Source organism: Poromitra crassiceps (assembly GCF_964638095.1).
Source record: "Poromitra crassiceps genome assembly, chromosome: 1".
NCBI classification, from domain to species: Eukaryota; Metazoa; Chordata; class Actinopteri; order Beryciformes; family Melamphaidae; genus Poromitra; species Poromitra crassiceps.
Window position 1 is genome coordinate 107,757,570 of NC_139623.1, and position 25,474 is coordinate 107,783,043.

Sequence of the window (25,474 nt, forward strand, 5' to 3'; positions counted from 1 at the left end):
GTGCAGTCCTAAAGTGAAAACAGCTGATGTAGTGTTTGTTGGAAAGCGAACCTGCAGAGTCTTGAGCCTCCGTGGCCTCAGTTCAAAAAGTGCTATGACCCTTCATTTACACTTTTGCACTAAAGTCAGATCAGGGTTTTGGCATTAGTGCAGTGCTGCTTCTGCTCTGACGTTTTGTTTTCTATAGAACATTTATTCAAGACCGTCACCAAAGAACACATCACAAAAATGGATGTCTAGGGGCCTCACACACACACACACACACACACACACACACACACACACACACACACACACACACACACACACAGAGTGACTGCTGGAGCCCATTCAGGCATCCTGAACAGCAGCAGCGATTGAGTGCATTATGCAAGGAAATGATGCAAAAACATTTAGTATATTGAGCTAGGGCTGTCCCAGCGAGTCGACGTAATCGATGACGTCGACTACGTAATTACGTCGGCGCACGCTACGTGCGTCGACACGTCACAAAACAAAAAAGATGGCAGCGATGGCCGGAAAAAGTAGTAATTTCTGCACCGCAGCGAACATAACATTACACCATTTAACGGTGTTATTCGGCCGTTTAACGTTAACGTACATATTTCCGTTTGCTTTCACGGCTAACATGTAGAAAATTGATTAAACTAACGTTACAGACCATTGTTAGTCTGTTGCTGCTCACGTTAATTTACTGCGTGCATCATTTAACAGTGCTATTCGGCTTTTTACATTCTTCTGTTTGGGTTCACGGCCATGTAAGATGAGATCAAAACTAACATTACAGACCATTGTTACAGTCTGTGACTGTTAGTCTGTAAATCGTTTGTATTATTTATTTCCTTACCCCCACACTGATGCAAACATACATTTGGCTGAGTTAGCTGCACAATGCACATTACTCCAGTGATTAAATAAATCCATGTCTTGTAAAAATACTGATCCTCCTCAGTTTAGGGAAAGGGTTCATACATACAGTGATGAATCTTGATGATGATCAATTTAATCTATGTGTCAGGTGGTCCAGTATTTTCGTGATGAGAGCAGGCAACTGACAAATAGGCAGGCACTATCTATTATATAATAATAAGATTCATATTAATAATAATAATAATTCATATGATCATATCATAATAACAGACATGGAAATTAGACTTAGACTAATTTTAAATATGTCCCTCCCTACAGTATTATATTATTTATCTCTCTCTCTTTTCAGGAAGCAAAGCAGTGTGGAAGAGTTTTTTCCCAAACGAGAATGAGATGGTTAAATAAAATACTGAAATTGAGAAGTTTTTGTTTATTTATTTGTTTTGGGTAAATTTATTGTTATATAATAAAAACATTAAATAGAAAATAATCGCTAGATTAATCGACTAATCGAAAAAATAATCGTTAGTCGAATCGATAAGAAAATAATCGTTTGGGACAGCCCTATATTGAGCACACCGTAGGTAAGTGGAATAGGCAGGGGGAAAATATAATATAATGACTGGAAAAAAGCCACAATATTGTCATATTATTTGTTTAGAGACTAATATATTTCCCCCCCCTTTTTTTTAATAATTGCTTTTGGTTGTCTTACAAGTCTGGAATTCTGAATTATAGTAATGACTTTCGACCTGTGTAATTATCTCTGTAGAAGAAAGGTGTAAAGCGGAAGGCGGACACCACCACTCCGTCCACCATGGGCCTGACGGTGGGCATGTCGGGTGGAGCCCGCCTGGTGGGCCTGGGGAAGGGGGGCCACGGGGGCCAAGTCCACGACACCTCCCCGCTTACCCTCTCTTCCCTGGGGGGCATGAGCATGGAGACCCCTCCTGGCATGGGGCTGGTCCGGGGCTCTGCAGGTCCTGTCTTGCTCCAGCCCATGATGGCCGGCAACGGACGCAGAGTGGGCAGCGGACGTCCCATCAAACCCCCCAGGAAGGACTTGCCAGATTCTGTCCAGCTCCAGCCCTCGAGGAAGGGCAAACTGAGCCTGCAGCTGAGGTACTGCAGCGGGCTGCTGAAGGACATGTTGTCCAAGAAGCACGCTGCATACGCCTGGCCTTTCTACACGCCTGTGGACGCAACAGCACTGGGGCTGCACGACTATCATGACATCATCAAGTGCACCATGGACCTGAGCACCATCAAGGTAACTTCCCATATACTCCAGGGCTTAAAATTCACTTTGCAAACTAGGGGGGAATTCCCCCCTTATGTTCTTCAGATGGGGGGGATCTATAGACTTTAAGGGGGATTTCTTTCAGGCGATATAACCGACAAATACCTGCTTCTCCTGTCCAATAAGCGATAATACTGTAATTTCACATTTTTATGCCTCCGCCGGCGATAGCATTATGGATCCGGGTTGTCCGTCCGTACGGCCGTACGTCCATCCGTACGATGTTTGTTAACGCGATATCTGAGGAACGCCTGGACGGAATCTCATCAAATTTGCCTCAAACATCGACTTAGACTCAAGGATGATTTGATTAGATTTTGGTGGTCAAAGGTCAAAGTTCAAGGTCACTGTGACCTCTCGAACGCCATTTTCAAGCTTGTTAACGCGATATCTCAGGAATGCCTTGACGGAATTTAATCAAACTTGTCTCAAACATCGACTTGGACTCAAGGATGAACTGATTAGATTTTGGTGGTCAAAGGTCAAAGGTCAAGGTCACTGTGACCTCTCGAATGCCATTTTCAAGCTTGTTAACGCGATATCTCAGGAATGCCTTGACGGAATTTAATCAAACTTGTCTCAAACACCGACTTGGACTCAAGGATGAACTGATTACATTTTGCTGGTCAAAGGTCAAGGTCACTGTGACCTCTCACACACCCAATTTCCAAGCTCTGTAACGCAACATCACAGGAGCGCCTTGACGGAATCTCTTCCAATTTGCCTCAAATGGCGATTTGGACCCCAGAATGAACTAATGGCGGAGGCATAAGTCCGCCTTGCGGTCGTTCTAGTTGCACACCTGAGTCTAAATTACTATGGCTTTTGTCATGTTTTTTCTGCAGACTAAGCCATAGGCTTTTGGTTCTATGAAAGCCTTTATTTTTTGTATTGAGTGATACACTCTACTAAAACACTAATATCATATTATATCAGAAGTGTTCCTTGTTTTGTGTTCACAATAGTGATGTCAGTTAGATTTGGTTAGGTCAGAGCTATGGCATATTAAATCATCCATCTTTGCTCACTACATCTGCCTTTCTTACTGTCATTACTGGCAACTAAACCTGTTCGAATTTTGCATTGGGGAGAGTTCTATTGAAGTGACTATAAACCATCTGTGTGTCGTTTCACTTTTTATTGAAAATGCTTCCACCAGATTTTCACGGCTGCTTTATGAGAAATGTCATTTGAGTGGCGACCACAACGTTGACATCACTGGCACTCGGCATAAGGAGGATTAACGTTTTAACGTCATTATCGATATCAGATTCTTCATTGTCAATAACGTAACACTAAACATCACTGACAGTGACGTTACTCGGTGTTGACGTTTCAACTAGAAGTGCCTTATTGTTCGACTTGTCCTGTTTGTTTTTTCTGAGCGGGTCCCCCTTCTGAGGACGTAGTTTTCCTTTTTAGCCAGCGATCTATCATGTTTGCAAGCAGCTGTATCCACCGAGAAATCAGCAGAGGAGCGTTGATGTCGAGAGCGGACTGAGGGACGCGATATTTTTTTCCCCATGATGGCGAAGGCATGACCCGCCCCTCTCTGCCTCTGATTGGCCCAGTGTCAAACGTTCATCCAATCACATTTGCTTGGCTATCTTGCATCTCTTTCTACAGTCTGTGCTCAGCGACTCAGTGGGTTTTGCAGACAGACAGCCGTTTCGCTTGCTAAGCACCGTTCCGCACAAACATACTGTAGATCTGCGCAAACCATTGCGGGATTACTCCCCCTTTATAAATTGAAAATATGCGGGAATTCGGGAAAATGTGCGGGAATCCCGCGCCGAATTTTTAACTGAGGGAAAGGTAAAAACTATATTTTTGATACGCCCAAAAGCCCTCACGAACAAAAATAAGGACTTTATCAAAATCTCATCTAATGCTATCATCATCATCAGTATATAAATGGGAGCTGGGGCTCTGTCTGTTTCTCCACCCGATCTACTATGAATCAGCTCATTCAATGGAAAGGAATTGCTTCAAAATGTCCCCATTCTCTGGGATGGAGTTGTACAATCTCTACAACCCAGGTTCCCTGGGGTTGTAGAGATTGCTTGCAAACCCCCATTTAATGGGTAGGATTCAGGGGTTTCCCCGGGTTGTAGAGATTACTTGCAAAACCCCATTTAATGGATAGGATTCGGGGGTTGTACAGATTACTTGCAAAACCTCATTTAATGGATAGGATTCTCCATTGGCTCTTCTCTCGACCACCCTGCCCACCTCTGCAGGCATGGGGAGGGTCTGCTTGGACCCCTGTGTCCTTAGGTTTCGGCATGGGGGATGGGAGAGGTTAGGTTTAGGCATGGGGGGTGGTAGAGGTTAGGTTTAGGGTTAGGGGTGGGAGAGTTTAGGTTTAGGCATGGGGGGTGGGAGAGGTTAGGGTTAGGGGTGGGAGAGGTTAGGTTTAGGCATGGGGGGTGGGAGAGGTTAGGGTTAGGGGTGGGAGAGGTTAGGTTTAGGCATGGGGGGTGGGAGAGGTTAGGGTTAGGGGTGGGAGAGGTTAGGTTTAGGCATGGGGCATGGGAGAGGCTTGGAGGGGTCTCCGGAGACGACCCCCGAGACCCCCCGAAGTGGTCTCCGACCCTCCCTTCTGCCCGCAGACCCCCCGAAGCGACCCCAGGACCTCCACAGGGTCCTGGGGCCCACCCAGGCCTCAGAGACCCCAGGTTTATCCATTAAATGGGCTTTTTCTGGTAAACTGTGCAAGCGGTCCATTGAATGGGTTTTTTAACACATTGACTGCCAGCCGTTTTTTTCTTGCTGTAGGTAGCTTCTGCCAAGCCGTTTTTTGAGGATTGTGGCTCATTTTACAAGCGCCGAGGATTATTTTCTGCTTGGAGTTTGTGAACATACAATATCTCAAAAGTACTAATAGAATGTGTACTTTCTCTGTCTAAAAGAGTTAGTTTGTAGAGTTAGTAGTTATGTAAGCATTAGCAGTTGAATACAGCATGGTTTTAGCATCAGAAAAAATATTCAGAGATAAACGGCTTTTTGTGAAATTCGATAGAACTGTCACTTTAACCATTCATTTTTGGCTCTCTCTCTCTCTCTCTCTCCCTCCCCCTCTCGCTCTCTCTCTCTCTCCCTTCCCCTCGCTCTCTCTCTCTCTCTCTCTCTCTCTCCCTCCCTCTCGCTCTCCCTCCCTCTCTCTCTCTCTCCCTCCCTCTCGGGAGGGAGACGCACTAGGTTTAATCCTAGTGAGACGGGGAGAGGGAGAGAGAGAGAGAGGGAGGGAGGGAGAGAGAGAGAGCGAGAGAGAGAGAGGGAGAGAGCGAGAGGCAGAGTTGCTTCAACTCCTCCCTCTTCTTGGCTGCAGCGGCCGTCACAGTCTCAGTGCTTTTGCTGCTGTCCTGTGCCTGTCTGCAGGCTGCTGTTTGAGGAAGTCGGCATGGACTCGCTCGCTTCTTGGGAGTTTTGGTTGAGAGAAGCTTTTGCGATTCTGGTCATATTTATGCTGCGTGTTTCAAAGTGTGTTCCACCTGTAATGTATTATGTAAATTTGCAATCCCGCATCGCCAGCAATCAGCGCGAAAACGAGAGCGTTTTCCCCCAACCATTTTCATGAGAATGTAATACTGTAAAATCGCCTCGCCATTTCCTTGAATGGCTTGCTCCCTTTTTCTTTGATTTCGCTCGTCTGGGGGAGCACTGTCAACACTTAGTGGGTCGGTAAAATAGATTATACACATTCAATACCTCCAATAATTGTATAGGAGACGTAAAAGGGATTGATCAACGCCCCACCGTCAAAAAAAAAAAAACGATTTTTTTGACGAGTACACTCGTCGCTGGCAGTTAACAGCTGGATTGTGTTTGACGAGTACACTCGTCGCTGGCAATCAAGGTGTTAAGGTAACCTGTGCAAGCTGGACATTAAATGGGGTTTTGCAAGTAATCTCTACAACCCCAGAGAAACTGGGTTGAAGAGATTGTACAACTCCACCCCAGAGAATGGGGACATTTTCATTTTCAATTCCTTTCCATTGAATGAGGTGATTCATATTGTCCCACTGTGATGTCATAAATGCTACTGTGACATCATCAGTGATGTCATAAGTCCCACTGTGACATCATCAGTGATGTCATAAATCCCAGTGATCTCATAAGTCCCACTGTGACATCAGTGATGTCATAAATCCCACTGTGACATCATCAGTGATGTCATAAATCCCACTGATGGAATTCCACTGTGACATCATCAGTGATGTCATGAATCCCACTGCAATATCATCAGTGATGTCATAAATCTGACATCAGTGATGCTGGTCTCATTGGCCACACAGCAGCCGAACTGCAGGCAAGGCCGCACAGCGGCCCTGCTTAGGAATCGAGCGTCCCTAGTTTTTTTTGACTCTCATAATGACCAGAGTACCGAGTTTTGATCAGGAATCCAAAAATTATGAATTGGGGTGTAAAAAATAAATAAGATCAAAATCACTTCCCAGAAAGTCAGAATGTGTGTTTCTGGTCAAAGTGTTAACTGTTGCTGCTCCTGTCTCCACTCCTAACCCTTCATCAGAGGAAGATGGACTGTCGTGAGTACAGGGATGCCCAGCAGTTTGCCGGCGATGTCAGACTCATGTTCTCCAACTGCTACAAGTACAACCCACCTGACCACGATGTTGTGGGCATGGCACGAAAGCTGCAGGTTAGCTGAGGACTCCAGTTCTACTGTTACATTGACTTTACGTCACTTTTAGAACTGTAACACACAATTGGTAATGAGGAAAATAACTTTGTCAAGAGTTAAGTCTTACTAAGTTTTGGTCATTCATTCTGTACCGCAGGATGTGTTTGAGTTCCGTTTCGCCAAGATGCCAGATGCAGATGAAGGACCGCACATGGATCACCCAGCCATGTCGATGAGCGGCCACCCTTCCTCCTCGTCATCCTCTTCATCGTCCTCGTCATCCTCCTCTTCCTCCTCTTCCGAGAGCGAGCCCAGCAGCGAGAGTGAAGAGAGCGAGAGTAGCCCCAGCTCCGACAGCGAGGAAGAGCGAGCACACCGTTTGGCCGAGTTGCAGGACCAGGTGTGCACACAGGTAAAGCGTCCTGTTTATTCGAATAATAGACTTTATATAACATTTAAAAAAACAACAATACACTAAAACATGAATAAGAATAACATGTGTATGTCGGTCTTTTGAAATGTGTTTTGTGGACTGATTTAAAAGATGACACTGCTACTCTAAGGCCTATAAAATAACCCTTCAGGGAATCCTCTCTGCTCCTCCCTATGGCTGTGCAACAGTCTCTGACGCAGGGGACGAGTGTCGCCAAGAGACTCATTCTGAAGGAGTGGACTCAAATTAATAACTCATTAACTCAAATCAACTCTCAATAACTGTCAAACTAGATGAATGATGAATAGTCTGACAGTTATTGAGAGTTGATTTGAGTTAATGAGTTATTAATTTGAGTTAGTGTGGACCAGTGATGTCACATGACAGACTTCAAAACCGTTTACAGTTTTCTGATATACTACTGATGTTCTAATGATACAAAGCTGGTTGAAAATGGGCGGAGTGTTCCTTTAATGTCCACGGGTCTTACCCCTGACCCTTGGACATTCCAAGCCGGCAGGCAGCACATTTGGCTTTCAAACAGCACTAAGCACGGAGCCAGCCTGTTCCTCAGTTCTCTGCAGAGCCCACTCGCATAGCGCCAGAACACGCTCGATCTGGGGGCGGAACATGCCAGGATTGGCCAACGCCAACTCCAATCCACAGAACTGTCAAATCAAATCAGCGACACGCTATGGCCAACCTGTCAACCCTCTTTCATCTCAGGCAATATCGGGTTTCAGTCTGATACGTCACCGACCCTCTCTGAGACCCGGTTCATGACATCACTGATGATGTCACAATGCCTCTTATGACATTATTGATGATGTCACAATGCCTTTGACATTACTGATGACATCACTTCCGGGACAAAAATTGAAACGGAGAACATTGCCCACTTGCTCCCTTTTATAATAAGCTAGTAGTAGTAGTAGTAGTAGTAGTAGTAGTAATAATACTAATAATACTACTACTACTAATAATAATAATAGTAAAATAATAAAACAGTAATAATAATAATGTAATAATGATAATAATATAATAATAACGAGTAAGGTGCATCCAGTCAGTAAAGTGAACAGTATCAGTGTGGATTATTGATTATTGCACAAATTGTGGTAATTAGCAGTTATTGCACATTGAGTTTTATTGCACATCAGGCATACATTATCCAAGTTGGTTTGATTTTTGGACGGGTGGAGTGAGTCCAAGGCTATCTAATTGACTGAGTGTCTGGTGCTCTGAGGGCCACAGGCTGGCAGGAATGACTTCCTATGGTGCTCTGTGGTGCATCTGGCTCGGAGATTTTCTGGGGTATCGCCGAATGGCCGACCCGCAATGTCTCCCCCCCCATATAACCCTACACCACAAATAATAGAATAAATACAAGGATGTAGAATGAAACGCTTTTAAATTAGTCTTAAATTCATAGCTCACAGTAAAATGATAAAATTTGAATAAACAAACATACAAAATGTACAAAAGTTGCGATCAAAAGTCAGCATCTAAAATTTACATCACAAAAAAATGAAAAAGAAATGAATGTTCTTGGTGACTACTAGCATGGCCATTTGCCTTGCTGGCTTGCTCAGCCTCCGACACACCTCTCATGAGGAACATGTTCCTCTCTGTGCTTCGGTGGCTTGTTTGTGTTTGGCATGTTTAACGTTTAGCATGTTTGTTTGCTAACGTCACCGTGTGCTAAAGTCGGCTCGACATAGCTTGTAAAACACATGGTATTTGCTGATGTGGGTAGCAGTTAGAAACAGGATGGTCTTGCACCAAGTGAACTGAAATTTGGTAGCGTATCTCTTCTTCTTGGGACCTGTTTCATCCACTGTATACATATGGCAGAGAGAGAGCGCTGCACCCAAGAGCTGCTTGAGTGAGCGCAGTGACGCACCGTTCGTCACTGCCTCTGGCTGGGTTGGGTTGCCAGGTACCACGGCACATATCCTACAAATCGGGAGATTAGCGCTGCGGGAGAAAGGGTTAAAAATTAAGAGTCCTCCCGCCTAATTCGGGAGCGTTGGCAGGTATGGTTTAGTCACAGCATCTCACTCTTCACATTAACAGTCCTGCGGTATTTTCCCCCCCTCACAGCTCAGGGCGGTGCACGAGCAGCTGGCTGCTCTCTCCCAAGGCCCCATCGTCAAGCCCAAGAAGAAGAAAGAGAAGAAAGACAAGAAGGAGAAGAAGAAAAAGAAGAAGCCGGAGAAGCACAGCCGCGTGGGGCGAGGCAGAGCTGAGGAGGAGTGGAAGATGCCAGGCAAGACGTTGAAGACCAAGTCTGTCAGAGGAACTACTACCCTGGGCAAGAAAGGCCCAGGGAAGAAGAGTAACAAGAATAGCAAGTTAGTAATAACCTAATTACACACCTTACCTATTACCATAACTGTATGTTCACATCAAGACGAATTATTCGCTTGAGTTGAAAAAATTCAACTTGAGTGAACGGGGGCGATGTGGTGAAAATCGCGTAATTTGCATTTTCAATGGTAGTATGTGCTTGATGACTGAGCTGCTTACTCGTCCATTGCCAGTGGAATATTGGAAAATGGAAAATTTAAGGCAGCTGCTTTGCCTTAAGTTCAATATGAAACTGCTTCTAAGCTATAATCATATACTGTGGAATTAAAAGTGCAATGTCATTGTCACAGTGTTTGATGGGCTGAGGCTGATCACTGATGATGGTCAATGGTCAATCGATCGGGGTGCCCATACTTTTGTCCCTGGCGTTGTCCTGACTGTATCTGCTCTTCTTCATTCAACAGGCCTGCGAAGAAGGCGTTCTACGCCCCACCGGTCACTTCCATGCTGCCCCACTACGACTCGGAGGAAGAGGAGGAGATCGTGCCCATGACGTACGACGAGAAACGCCAACTGAGCCTCGACATCAATAAGCTCCCGGGAGAGAAGCTCGGCCGCGTCGTGCACATCATCCAGGCCAGGGAGCCGTCACTGAGGGACACCAACCCCGAGGAGATTGAGATCGACTTTGAAACGCTCAAGCCGTCGACACTGAAGGAGCTGGAACGCTACGTCATGACGTGTCTGAGGAAGAAGCCCCGCAAGCCATATGGTGAGGAATGGAGTGGGCCTGGAAAATCACTAGCTTGTTTTGGTTAACAGTGTCTGTGGCTTTTGATTCTTTGACAATGAGCTGATTTTTTTTACTTGCGTTATGAGCCGTTTTGCTATTTCTAATAGAGGTCCTTTCAAGCTTGTGTGAATATGGGGATAGTTTATCAATACACAGCATAATGATGAAAGTGAAACTGTCCTTTGTGCTTCTTTGGGTGAGCAGCTATATAGAGTCCAGACTTGCTGACCTGTAAACATTTTGCGTAGAAGCTCCACATTTTGACATCGGAGCATGCCTGTATGAGTTCTAACTCTAAAATACACTGTAAAGAGACTAAGAGGCTTTTCTAAAACAGCCTAATTTAAAATAAAGAAATAAGAATCTAACTGAGTCATGGTGCTAGGATGACTGACAATTGCATAATGTACCGTAACTTTCCCATTCTTGACTTCCTCCTGAATAGGCAAAGCTGGAAAAGAACTCCTGTACTGAGGCCAGCAAATTCACTAATAATTTAGGATATGAAACGAGTTAACTTTCCAACAATGTCTGTGAATGCACTAGCTAAACCCTCATCTACACCAACCTGACCCTACACTACACTTATACCGCATTCAAGACAACTCGGACCGCCGTAAGTTTCAACACGGAACCTCTGCCCCGGACAGATTTGCGTTCACGCTGCACCTCCCGCTCGGGGGGGAAACCCAAACTGTTGCTATAGCAACCCATGTTAGCATGGCAGCTACCTACTAGCGAACAATGCTAACCGAACATGCTGAATGTTAAATTTCACACAGAGCGAAACACAGATGACACAAACACATATGAAACGTTAACATTACATCATTAAGACCTCAAATTGTGTGTTAAAACATCAGCAAACGTCTTTATAATAATTTTGTGATTATCATTAACGATGCAAGTAGCCATTTTGATGTGGCTGTGACGTCAACTCGGAGAAACCGGAGCTCTGAATGATACCCGAATTTCCGAGCTGTAATTCCGGCCTGAACGACAGTTCAATTCACTTTTTACAGGTCGGAAACCCATTTTTTCCGGCGGTCCGAGTTGTCTTGAACGGGGTATTAGGCATATACTTCCCCAGGTCTGTGACAACATTGTCCTTTCTTCTGCTCAGCAGCCAAGAAAGGCAGCAGTGGCAAGTCCAAAGAGGAGCTGACTCTGGAGAAGAGGCGGGAGCTGGAGAGGAGGCTGCAGGATGTCAGCGGAGTGCTCAACTCCGGCAAGAAACCCCCAAAACCCAAGGGTGAGCTCACACACCCCTCCATACAATTCTCTTTTGTAAAACATTTTATTACACTGTATTTGAAACATACTACAAAAGTAGATCTCTTCATCATCTTCCTTCCTATCCACCTTACTTTTGAATGCCCCGCTGTTCAAATTATTATGGGTACAAGGTCCGGTTTAACGTGACTTATTGTTGCTTGCCATTTCCTAAAACGGTATTCTACTTGATTTGAAAAGATGGCCGCCTGTACTCCCTTGTACCCTGGCTGAATTGAACATAACTTGGCCAATAAGTATGTAACATACCAAATAAAACAAACCACAACAAACTAACGCTGGTGATCTGTATGGAAACAGTGTTACTCGAAATGGTTAAAAGTAGGGGTGTTACGGTACATGTATTCGTCCCGTGAGTTCACGGTACGGGCATCACGGTACGTCGTTTCACGGTACGTGAAACGACACGACGAATACGTCAAATCCAGAAGCACCTAAACGCTGTTTGAACGCCATTGAATTGAATTAAACGCCACAGAAGAAGCGGATAAACGTTACAGGATAACACTGACCAAGCTGTTAACTTGTAAACAAGCAACTTACATCCCGTGGGATGACAAGCAAGATGCGGCGAGGAAGAGGGGATGACTCCTTGTCATGTTCCAATAATCCATTAGATGACCGAACGTAATCATTATGGTAAACAAAAGGCTAGTAGGCTAACAGGCTAGTAACAGGCTTGCTGTCAATCTTAACGTCGTTCTTCTTCTGCCGTTTTATTCTTCTTCTACTGAACATGTAGGTATTTTGACCTTGACTAAAGAAATACTGCCGCCTAGTGGCCGCTTTTAGATAGGATTCCAAATTAGTGCTTAAATCAAACACATCAATAGCAAATGCTACATGAAACAAATACAACAGGGGGAGGGGTTGGTGGGAGTATTAGGCTATTCCACACATGCGCTCTGTTTACAAACTTGTGTACAATAAAGATTTAAAGTGGGGGGAAATGCCTTTGGCCTGTCAAACAGCTGGAATACAGACATCTGAGAGGGAGGCGCACCCCACACTTTGGAAATCACTGCTCTAGAGTAAAACATTTATTCATTCCCACTTATTAGACACTATTTCTGATGGTAAAATTAGCGTAAAAAGCAGAATTCAGAAAAATTCAAAGGGAAAAAAACAGAATTTGGGATTTGTTGCTTTTTTTCCCTGTTTTCGTACCGTACCGTATTCGTACCGAACCGTGACCCCAAAACCGAGGTACGTACCGTACCATGACTTTTGTGTACCGTGACACCCCTAATAATTATATTTGTGTTATTTCAAAGTTTTCATTTGTTTTACTATCCCCCTACTATAATAAGGTGGAGGGGTTCCGCGCGGTGCACAATTGTTCCACAATCACTCAACAGTTGAGTGCGCTCCAAATGAGCACGCAACCTAGAAATGAGCATGTGAAGCTTGTGTACTCGCAAAGCTAGAAATGAGCGCACGAAACATGCAATATTTCTAGTTCTTCTCAAATGTGGAAAGTAGTGTACTGTACTGGCAGTGTGTTAGTGTACTGTACTGGCAGTGTGTTAGTGTACTGTACTGGCAGTGTGTTAGTGTACTGTACTGGCAGTGTGTTAGCAGAATTGTAATCTTTTCTCTTACTCTTCTGCTCTCAGTGGAGAAGCCCAGCACTGTCGAGACTCACGCTCAGCCCACGCGACTCAGCGGCAGCAGCTCCAGTTCCGACTCCTCCTCCTCCTCCTCCTCCTCCTCCTCAGACACCAGTGATTCAGACTCTGGTTGAGAAGCGTTAACCACTGGCTGAGAGAGAAAACGCTAATGATTCCCCTATTGGAACTCAGGGACTTGGGCTGGCCCAGGACACACAACACACCCTGAAACAGTAGTGGGCCGAGAGGGCAGGCATGTTGGATACCACGGCGCGGACACTCCAAGCGGATTACCAAGAAGAGGATCATGAGGGGCTTTGTCTGTGGGAGTGAGAGAAAGTCTGTGCATAATCGTAGAACCCAAACACTAAATGCCTTGGTTTCCCCCTCCCTCCGCATGTAAATAGTTGTACAAATTTATGTTTCTTTTATAAAGAAGAATTTTATGGTGATCCCCCCAAAGAGGGAGGTAGAGTAATTGTGAAAGGATGTGGAGAGATCGGCCTTACTCCAAATCAACCCCTAGCCTCAGTCTTAATGACCTACTTAGATTGTCAGTAACAGCAAGTTTATTTGGAATTAGCAATTTTGCAGTAACCTCCCTGGAGTTTCCCTCTCAATTATACCCTTCGAATTTCCTTCCTTAAAAGAGTGACTGAGCAGCAAATAAAGGCAAGCCTAAGGGTTAAATTGGTATCTAAATGTAAGTCAAAATCTCTCAAGTTGGTTAGAGTTCAAGTTCTGAGTAAGAACATTGTTTGCACCCATTGTTCTCGCTGTTAGATCTCAGACGTTCAGTTTGATCGTGGAGCTCTCTGCTGCAAAATGTGGCATACGCCCTTAAAACTGGCTTTTTTTGGTTTTGAAAACAAGGTGGTTCCATAGGATTAGCCGAACATAATTGCAAAATTCGCATTTGATTGTTTTACTCGTTCAATTAGAATGGATTTTATGGTTACACTCTTAAAGCCCACCCGTTTTCTTTTACACTGCAGTCTCATAAACATGACACTAAACTTAAGCACCGTCTTAAATATTTTGCCATCAGTTCAAGTTCCCTTTTTGATAATGTTATAACCTTTGGTTTCGTCTCATAGCGAGCAGTAACTTTAGCGTCTGGCTTTTTCTTAGAGTTGAACATAGGGCGCTGAATCTGTCAGAATATGCTGTAGGTCTAACTTAAAGATATTTATGACTGCGTGTGTAAAGTATTGCATTACTATTTCTTAAGACATTTGCTGCACTTGAAAACTTGTTGACGATTTCTTAAAGAAATCTTTTGGTTGCTCGGCACTTACTGGAACAGAGCTATGGTGTTCCCACAGAGAGAGCGGAGATGGTCGGCACAGCACTCACACAACATGCATAGTTGAAGATGTTGAATGTTCTCTGAAAGAAGAAGCACTTGTATATATTTAAACTGTATTTGACCATTGCACAAACAATTATGTTTCTTCTGTTCTGTCTTTATTTTCCTGTTTTGTTTCTCTTTTTCTTAATTTTCCTAAATGTGTGTCATGTTATCTTTTCCTGAAGTACATTTCATGAACATTGCTGGCCTCTGGTCGTCTGGATTGCTGCCTCTCAGAAACATACCTTTCATTTCACAACTGTATATTAAAATAATCTCTTCTGTATAAAGACTTGAGTTTTTGTGTGTGCCTTGGATGAGCCTTGCCTGACCCGATTAGTCTCATCTGGTTTCTCTTTTTGAATTTGGTATGATTTTGTGTTTGCTTATATATTTTTACGTCTTCTCTGGTATTTGGGGCAATATCAGGATACTATATACGTCATCTGGGCTGGGTAGAAGTATTCCCTCAGATTTGGTAAATGCATCCCTCCCCTGTTTTGAAGTGTTTATCTGACCCTTGGTACTGTATTTTTTGCCAGCTCCAATAGACCCAGGATGTCCCAGGACATATACATATTGTTTTTCTGCAATCATTACTGGGATAGATACAGGTACAACAGCCTTGTAAGTGCAATGTAAGGTAAGCAATCTCCCGATATACTGTATCTAATTCAATATTGTTAGGTTAGGGTGAGTTTCATATAACACATTTTTCTTATAGTCACTCCAAGATATTTAATTGATTTTCGATTCCACATAGCTGTATTTTTCCTTTAAGCCTTGGCTTGGGGAAGGTAAATACTAGTTCATTCATAAACTGCATTCACTGATGACTTGCTTTGGTGCTTATGCTGTAGCAGTGTTCTTGTCATGGCCATTTAGCATGGTTGATTTATTTCTTGGTTGACCTGATGAGTTTCAGCAGAACAAACTTATCACTTATGTAATGTTTTTGCTTCTTTTAATTTACCACACTTTAAATAACGCAACATCAAACTTGGTATTTTGAGTACATTTGGACCAGGATGAGATTATTCCAGATATGTACTGTAGTTCCACAGTTCCACAACAGGTGGCAGCAGTTAGTCATGTTAACAGGTGAGTCTTTAGTCGTTGAACATTGTCTAGGTGGAAACATTGTTGTCACTGGCATTGATTCTTTGGCACGAGGAATTAATTTCACAGTTTGAATCCATGTATTTTGGAAGGACTATAAAGAGCTACAGGCGACGAAACCTGCTCAGTGCTGGGAGGACCGAAACAGCCCTCAGAATGTGGATGGATGTGTTTCTAGTGCTGCTGGTTGTGTGTCTGCCAGCAAACAGTCTGAGTAAGTATAGCCTACTGTAAAAGTAGTCGACATACTGTAAGTCATTTCTGTTGTGATTACTAATATACCTCATCCAGACCTTCGAAGCCACGCCCACTCCACAGTTGTGGATTTGGCTGTTCTTGAAGAGGAAATGAGTTTATGAGTTGATGACTCAGTCTGAATATCAGGCTATACTGTATACCCAGAGATAAGAAAAGTCTTGGAGAGTTTTTGGTTTTTGTCTTTCAACTTTTACTAGACTTCATTGTGAAGAAAAGTATGTTAATACCTTGACATGATGTAGTCTGCTATGTTTAATACATTGAGGGTGCAGCATGTTGTTAAAGAGAAGATTGTCAATCAAGATTTCCCACAACAAAGGTCCCTTTTTGATCTACTGTATTTTAAAGCACGGATCTTGTCCTGTTGATACAAATTCAAATGTCACTGTTTACAGAAACTCATTTTACCAGCCAACTAGATTTGTACCATTATGGGACAAATTGTGGTTGTTACCTGCCAAAGTGGCTGAGTAGACAACATTTTACCAGCATTTGGATGTGGCTGGTGTTAATTTTGCACATTGGTTGAGATCTCTTGATGACATGTTTAGATCAAACAGGCAAACACTTGCTTTGCTTTTTGACCTTCTGCCAGATGAACAACACAGATCTCCAGCAGTACGATGTGGAATTTGATGGCGACAAGCTCTTCTTTGTCAGTCCTGTCACCTACGAGTCGGTGCGGCGGCTGCCAGAGTTTGCTGATCAGTGGACTGATGATGACCCTGGACTGCCTGCTGAGGTCTATGTGTCCATTGGTACCTGCGGGTAGGCTACAACGTGTCCTGCTGCATCAAGGGAGAGAACTACCCTCCAGAGCCCATCGGTGAGAGTTTCAACTGTCTGAAACAGTGATTTTCTATTGATTTACTATTGATTTGTTTTGGCAATATAGTAAGTGCCACTCTCCTGTGTAGGGGTGGGAATCGCTGAGTAGCTCACGATACGATATCGTCACGATACTTGGCCCTCGATAACGATATTATCACGATACAGCGATACTGCGATAATCGATATATTGGAAGACGATACATCACGATACCTGTGTAACTGAAGAGAAAAAAATACCCCTAAAAGGCAAGAAGCAGGTATTATGTATTTATTAGCAGAATTTACATGAACTCTCTGAGTTCACTCACTCACTCATACCATTTTCGATACCACGGAGGAAAAGTTACACATTAAGTCTTTTTATTATTATTATTAAAACAAGACAACCTATATAACCTACCTACCTATATAGTTTCTAAAAGTAGATATTAATTATCAAACATTTCCATTCATGTAGCCTACAGTATTTATGTTTTTGTTTCAACTACAAACATAAATAAACGTCATCTTGAAACTATGTTTCAACTACCACACACAGCATAATATTTTAGCCTGTTTATTAAAAAAAAAATTTTTTTTTTTTTTTTTTTTTTTTTTTTTTAATAAACATATCGATACTTGGTGCCAGTGTATCGATAACGTATCGCAAGTGGAAATATCGCGATACCGTGAGTATCGATATTTTGTCCCACCCCTACTCCTGTGTCTCACACAGCTCAGTGGTGGAGAAATAACTCAAATCCTTTACTTTTGTAAAAGTAGCAATACCATTTTGGAAAAATATTCCATTAAAAGTAAAAGTCCATTGTCAAAATTGTATTTAAGTAAAAGTATAGACGTAGAATCAGCAAAATGTACTTAAAGGAACACTCCGCCCACTTTCAACCAGCTTTGTATCATTAGAACATCAGTAGTATATCATAAAACTGTAAACGGTTTTGAAGTCTGTCATTTAATTTGACAGTTATTGAGTGTTAGTGTGGACCAGTGACTGGTCCACACTAACTCAAATTAACAACTCATTAACTCAAATCAACTCTCAATAACTGTCAAACTAGATGAATGATGAATAGTTTGACAGTTATTGAGAGTTGATTTGAGTTAATGAGTTATTAATTTGAGTTAGTGTGGACCAGTGATGTCACTGGTCCACACTTTAACACTCAATAACTGTCAAATTAAATGACAGACTTCAAAACCGTTTACAGTTTTCTGATATACTACTGATGTTCTAATGATACAAAGCTGGTTGAAAATGGGCGGAGTGTTCCTTTAAGTCTCACAAGTAAAAGCACTCATTCTGAAGAATGGGCCAACAATAAAATAATAATACATTATATTAGCAAAATATGGGCCCTTTAACAATGCTTACTACAACTTATTGTATGTTTTGAATAACCCTATTCTGAATAGTAACTAGTAACTACAGCCATCAGATGAATGTAGTGGTTTTACTTTGTAAAAGTACAAAGTAAACATAAGTATATTATAAATACCTAACTCAAAATGTTACTTAGGTACAGTACTTGAGTAAATATAGCCTGCTTGTACTTAGTTACTTCCCACCTCTGACACAGTTCAACCTTTGAATTTGTAGTGAAATAGTGAAGTGGTGTAATTACAGCAAAATTTCCCAACAACAAATATAAAAATTAAACCACAATAGCATATCGGGATCAACAGTATGTTATTATCTTGTTAAACACAAGAGGATAAGAAGAGCTTCCTGGTGCGTGCTTAAAAGAAGCAGAACAGGAGTGATCTCCTGTGTCTGCTGGTTGTGTGTCTGCCAGCAAACAGTCTGAGTAAGTATAGCCTACTGTAAAAGTAGTCGACATACTGTAAGTCATTTCTGTTGTGATTACTAATATACCTCATCCAGACCTTCGAAGCCACGCCCACTCCACAGTTGTGGATTTGGCTGTTCTTGAAGAGGAAATGAGTTTATGAGTTGATGATTCAGTCTGAATATCAGGCTATACTGTATACCCAGAGATAAGAAAAGTCTTGAAGAGTTTTTGGTTTTTGTCTTTCAACTTTTACTAGACTTCATTGTGAAGAAAAGTATGTTAATACCTTGACATGATGTAGTCTGGTATGTTTAATACATTGAGGGTGCAGCAGGTTGTTAAAGAGAAGATTGTCAATCAAGATTTCCCACAACAAAGGTCCCTTTTTGATCTACTGTATTTTAAAGCACGGATCTTGTCCTGTTGATACAAATTCAAATGTCACTGTTTACAGAAACTCATTTTACCAGCCAACTAGATTTGTACCATTATGGGACAAATTGTGGTTGTTACCTGCCAAAGTGGCTGAGTACAACATTTTACCAGCATTTGGATGTGGCTGGTGTTAATTTTGCACATTGGTTGATATCTCTTGATGACATGTTTAGATCAAACAGGCAAACACTTGCTTTGCTTTTTGACCTTCTGCCAGATGAACAACACAGATCTCCAGCAGTACGATGTGGAATTTGATGGCGACAAGCTCTTCTTTGTCAGTCCTGTCACCTACGAGTCGGTGCGGCGGCTGCCAGAGTTTGCTGATCAATGGACTGATGATGACCCTGGACTGCCTGCTGAGGTCTATGTGTCCATTGGTACCTGCGGGTAGGCTACAACGTGTCCTGCTGCATCAAGGGAGAGAACTACCCTCCAGAGCCCATCGGTGAGAGTTTCAACTGTCTGAAACAGTGATTTTCTATTGATTTACTATTGATTTGTTTTGGCAATATAGTAAGTGCCACTCTCCTGTGTCTCACACAGCTCAGTGGTGGAGAAATAACTCAAATCCTTTACTTTTGTAAAAGTAGCAATACCATTTTGGAAAAATATTCCATTAAAAGTAAAAGTCCATTGTCAAAATTGTATTTAAGTAAAAGTATAGACGTAGAATCAGCAAAATGTACTTAAAGGAACACTCCGCCCACTTTCAACCAGCTTTGTATCATTAGAACATCAGTAGTAGATCATAAAACTGTAAACGGTTTTGAAGTCTGTCATTTAATTTGACAGTTATTGAGTGTTAGTGTGGACCAGTGACATCACTGGTCCACACTAACTCAAATTAACAACTCATTAACTCAAATCAACTCTCAATAACTGTCAAACTAGATGAATGATGAATAGTTTGACAGTTATTGAGAGTTGATTTGAGTTAATGAGTTATTAATTTGAGTTACACTCAATAACTGTCAAATTAAATGACAGACTTCAAAACCGTTTACAGTTTTCTGATATACTACTGATGTTCTAATGATACAAAGCTGGTTGAAAATGGGCGGAGTGTTCCTTTAAGTCTCACAAGTAAAAGCAGTCATTCTGAAGAATGGTCCCTTTGGCTGTATTAAATTATTGATGCATTAACCTGTAAGAAGTTGGTCGAACTACTCCATACACTGTTGGGGAGTTTAAACTTAACAATGCTTACTACTACTTATTGTATGTTTTGAATAACCCTATTCTGAATAGTAACTAGTAACTACAGCCATCAGATGAATGTAGTGGTTTTACTTTGTAAAAGTACAAAGTAAACATAAGTATATTATAAATACCTAACTCAAAATGTTACTTAGGTACAGTACTTGAGTAAATATAGCCTGCTTGTACTTAGTTACTTCCCACCTCTGACACAGTTCAACCTTTGAATTTGTAGTGAAATAGTGAAGTGGTGTAATTACAGCAAAATTTCCCAACAACAAATATAAAAATTAAACCACAATAGCATATCGGGATCAACAGTATGTTATTATCTTGTTAAACACAAGAGGATAAGAAGAGCTTCCTGGTGCATGCTTAAAAGAAGCAGAACAGGAGTGATCTCCTGTGTCTTGTGTCTTATGCAGTGTTGGGGGTAACTCACATTACAAAGTAACGCATTACTGTAATCACATTACATTTGTCTGTAACGAGTAGTGTAAGGCAGTAATCACATTGCAGTTACTATTCAAACACTTATGGCATTACTTGCATTACATAAGTTCTTCAATTATCTGCAGGATCAGGATTGAATCTGCAGGATTATGGGTGGGAAAAAAACTCCAAACGTGCAGTGCTTTTTCATGCACTCAATTACACAACACAACAACTAGATTGGATGGGCTGGAGGGACGGGGAGGAGTGAGATCTTGTGTATGTCCTCCTTATCAGGATAGGGATTTGTGCTGATACAGTATGGGAAGGTTTCATGTTATATTGTTAACTGGCAATTAGGTGACAATGCATCTCAGGCGATTCTGCAGAGTAACACAAAAGTAATGTAACGAGTAGTGTAATGAATTACTTTCTCCAGGGAGGAATTAAGTAAAGTAAGGCATTACTTTTTCAAAGTAATGTGTAATGTGTAATATATTACTTTTTTGAGTAACGACCCCCAACACTGGTCTTAAGTAATCATGCTTGTAATGTTTATGCAGGGCAATACTTCTGTTACAACTCATTTTATAGCATTGCATTGGGGAGAAAGAAATGAATAAGATAATAATAGAATTACACATATTGGGTGTTTCTTTGACATTCTACCTGTGCGCTTTAGCTATAACAAAGCAAAATCAACACCAGGCCGGTGTTTATAACTCCACGTCTATCAGTTATTTTAAAACTCTTTTCCACAATATTTCATATTCAATTTCTTTTATAGAAAAGTACACAAACAAGACAAAACAAACAGGCTCAGGCACAGGAAAAGCAATGAAAGAAAAAACATACAAACATCATCAACATTCAATATTACAACGTGGTGCTACCAGCCACATCGTCCCTAACCTCATCGAGGTAGGCTAGAAACGGGTCCCAGATAGTTAGACATTTTTTAAGTGAGTTGGTTCTCAAGCACCTGAGCCTCTCCATCTGTATAGTAGCAATAATGTACGTCAACCACAATTGAAAAGGAGGTGAAGAGGGGGACTTCCATTCCTTGAGAATGAGTTTTTTGGTAACAATTGTCACCAGTGTCAGAGACTGTTGCACAGCTGTAGGGAAGTTCAGAGAGGACTCAGAGCAGCCGAAGATGGCGAGTTCTGCCTCCGGCTGAAGGGTTATTTTGTAGGCCTTAGAGTACCAGTCAAATATTTTGGCCCAGAATCCTGTCAGTGAAGGGCAGAACCAGAAGGCATGAAGCAGAGTGCCCTCTGACACCTGTCACAGTGGTGAGACAGAGGGGAAGAACTTGTGCAACTTATACTTAGAATAGTGAAGACGATGAGCGACTTTAAATTGGATCAGCTGGTGTCTACTATTAACTGAGCAGAGTTGTACCACAGACAGACTCCTTTCCCATATAATGCCAGATAAATCAATACCAAGTTCCCCCTGCCACGCTTCTCTAATCCTCTCAGTAGAGGCTGTGTTGCAGTTGTCAAACAGAGATGAGATGCTTGGAGTGAGGAGGGCTCAGTAAAACATAGAAAAAAGCATGCTAGTTCGGGAGCGCTTCAAAGGCATTAATCTTGGATCAAACATAATCTCTGATTTGCAGGTATCTGAGCCAGTGCGTGCCAGGCTATTTTACCACTTTTAAATAGTTCTGAATAGCTGCCTCGGAACCATATCGGCTTTAGTCAACAAGCAACTCTCCAACCAGTTGTCAACTCCAAATAATAATATGTCACTGAAAAAGCAACACTGTCTTGTGAACACTGGAAAATTTGCGGCGTATGTGACATTATGTGACAATAATTGTATAAAAATACAATTGTACTCTAAGGATTTTGTTTACCATCTGAAAACACAAGTTCTGCCTGTGTTGTTCCTACTTGGTGCTTGTCTACAAACTGTGTGATAGTGCTGTCATCATTAGGTGAATGGACTTGCTTGATTAACCAATACTGTTTGGAGGGCCACATATTTTGAGAGACAAGCCGAGGGCCTCAAGATCGTTCAAAGGGCCGCATCTGGACATGCCTGCCTTAAGGGATGAAAACAAAACCTCAGCTACTGTTAAAACCTGACAAACCTGTTTATCTGAGAACAGCCATTCCATACATTTCTCATTTAGTATAGCAGCAAGTAAGATGCAGTTTTGCGTGTTTGGCTAAATGGAAACATATTCAACATGTGAACAAGCAATTTGCAATATGGAATAAAATCTAAAATTATTACTAGTTAAAACCAAGCCGTCCTGTCTGCTCTTGATAGAAATAGCTGGCGGGGTGACGGGATTGGTGAGCCGTCCTAACCAGAAAGGAGCTTGAGCAAGTCCAAGGTTAAGGTTCTCATTGTGTAGGACAAGATGGGTATTTTGTTTCCTCTACGAACTCTCACTCTCTGCTCTTCTGCTCGATCTGTACATCACCAGCAGGTAACTGTTTGTTTGGCTGTTTCAATTAATTGTTCTATTTATAATTGTTTGATAACAAATCATTCAATTTACAATAACTATCTAATTGGTTCAGTCATACTTTAGGTTTCACTGAGAGTATCGTGTACATAAAGTAAATATAACGTCAGAATCAAAGCAGTATGTTGTAAATAAAAACGCTCTCTCATACCAAATCTAGCAGCTGAAGAGAGAGAGCAAAGTTTTTTTTCCTCAAATACTTCCTCTTGGAAAGTGCAGCATTTGTCCAGGAGGCACGCATCAAAAAGTGATACTTCTATAATGGTTACATCGGTCCTTAGTAAGTTCCTCACTGTTCCAGGTACGTAGATCAGGTCATATCTGACTGTGAGTATGACAACAACATCACAGATGTCTACCTGGTGAAAAATGTGTTCAACCAGAAGCTCAACAGCATATGACTCCAGGGTCAGGAAGTACGTCTGTTCTGAACTTTCTGATTTTCCTTTTATTCTTAGTTTTTCCACTTCCTCTCCTCACCTAGTTCACTTCCTTTACCTCACTTCTTTCCCTAGCTTTACTCCTCACTGATTAGTTTTGTTCACCTGTTGGCTCCCTCACTAATTGTCCCCATTAAGTTCACCTGAGTTCCCCCTCCTCACTCCTTATTTAAAGTCTGCACTCCTCTGTATCATTCAGTCTGTGAGGGGAATCATGATGCAGGGTCTGTGGATTGTCCGAGAAGAAAGAAGGAAAGGGAGGTAAACAAAATCAGAGAAGAACGGGGGACGTCATATGCTGAGGCTGTTAAAAGGTGGAAAGGGGAAAGAAACGAGGACAGGGTGATTGTACAAAGGGAGCCGGAAAAGGAAAGAGCAAGTCACAGTAATATCTGTATGGATAAGAAGCGATTCCTGGCATTCATCGCCATGGTGATAAACTGTGCTGCTAGTATGACTGGGAAGACGGAGAGGACTGAAATGGTGGTTGACGCTGCAAAGAGATTTCTGGATGTGGTAATCGGAGTACTTTGGGTGGATATGGATATGGGGTTATTTTGTTTATTTTAGTTCAATTAAGATCAGTTTAGGTTTAGTTCAGTAGATGGCGGTAATGCAACATTTTGGATGCCAACCGCCGTAAAACCAAACAGAAGAAGAAGAAGAAGAAGTATCATTCAGTCACACACCAATGCATGGGGCGGCAGGGATGAGCAGCACTGCTAAGTTAGTTATGTTCACTGTTAGTTTTATATCCTTATTCTTTACACTGTTTTATCATGGCCGCTAGACATAAGGTGGATAGGACAGTGACAGCTCATTGGCTTAATAATTTGGTCAATGGTGCGAGGCTATTTCTTGGTCCCCTCTTTTACTTGACTCAATATAAACTGTTGGGCTCATAACTCTTTGTTGGCCTTAAATTGAGTCATTTCTAATCATACTTTCGCACTTACCATTTCTACACTCGAGTGCCTCGGATTGTCAAGGTCCACCTGACCAAGCCGGGGAAGACTATGCAGAGTGTGGTCCATGCATTGCAGCCTCCTGGGGTTTTTCCCATGCAAAACATCCATTGGAGTGAGCATGCAACTTGAAGGAGAATTTATGGGAAACTGAAACCTATCTCCCTGAGATTATGACAGAAGCACGTTCAGTGCCGGACATTGCCACCATGCCAAAGGTGAAGTCATATAACTCCTGTGGAGGTGTACAGGCAAAGTTTTCTCCAGGAAACTCATGTTCCTGGATGTCTTTGCACACAATATTGGTATCGAAATGGAGGACCTGAGTGCAGCGATGCAGAAGTGTGCCATGTGGAAGCAAGTTGTACAGAGAATCCTGTCCACTCACGTGGCCGAAGGAGGAGGATGATTTTCTCTCAGGAGGTGAGGGTGATCTGCTTACAGGAGGTGGTGGAGGTCAGCGCTGATGTGTCATCCACCGATGTCCTGGCCAATGGGGACTGGAGCTTCCAGCTACACTCCTACCTGGAGCTGACCCCTGACCCTTGGTTCACACCAGGCGCTATTCAGAAGCAGCGCTGAAGCAGCACTTAACAGAAGCTGAGTGCACGCTAAACCGGTCACACCAGAAACTCTCTTTTCCTCAGTGCCTTGCTCGGCGCTGCCCCTCCCCACGCTCACAACTTGCATTGACTTCATGCCCGGCAGCTCGGGTGCAGCGCGCTGCGTGCTTGAAAAATAAACAGCGTAGCTTCAGCGTGGCGGGCGGCTGGTGTGAACGGTCTCGCCTGTTAACAAGCCCAGCGAGCATTTTTAGGTTGAAAACACGTTTAAAAAACGTTTAGGGTCAACGTTGAAAAAACGTGCAAGAAAGGTTCAAAAGTGAAAGTTTTTTCACCCACTATTTGCAGACG

At 42.4% G+C, this 25,474-nt stretch overlaps 1 protein-coding gene across 2 annotated transcripts in view; it reads left to right on the plus strand.

The window, feature by feature from the left end:
* The window catches only part of LOC310788010 (bromodomain-containing protein 2-like), a 37,607-nt gene extending 22,777 nt beyond the window's left edge, over positions 1-14,830 (plus strand). The window contains exons 5-11 of one of the 2 annotated variants that reach the window (XM_083649474.1): positions 1,643-2,140; positions 6,705-6,833; positions 6,973-7,227; positions 9,352-9,602; positions 10,023-10,330; positions 11,475-11,603; positions 13,261-14,830. In XM_083649474.1, the coding sequence (XP_083505600.1) occupies positions 1,643-2,140; positions 6,705-6,833; positions 6,973-7,227; positions 9,352-9,602; positions 10,023-10,330; positions 11,475-11,603; positions 13,261-13,388 (1,698 nt within the window). In that variant the 3' untranslated portion in view covers positions 13,389-14,830. The remainder of the gene's footprint in view (positions 1-1,642; positions 2,141-6,704; positions 6,834-6,972; positions 7,228-9,351; positions 9,603-10,022; positions 10,331-11,474; positions 11,604-13,260) is intronic. The other variant, XM_083649475.1, reaches the window with a different exon arrangement.
* Positions 14,831-25,474: the final 10,644 nt, after the last annotated feature.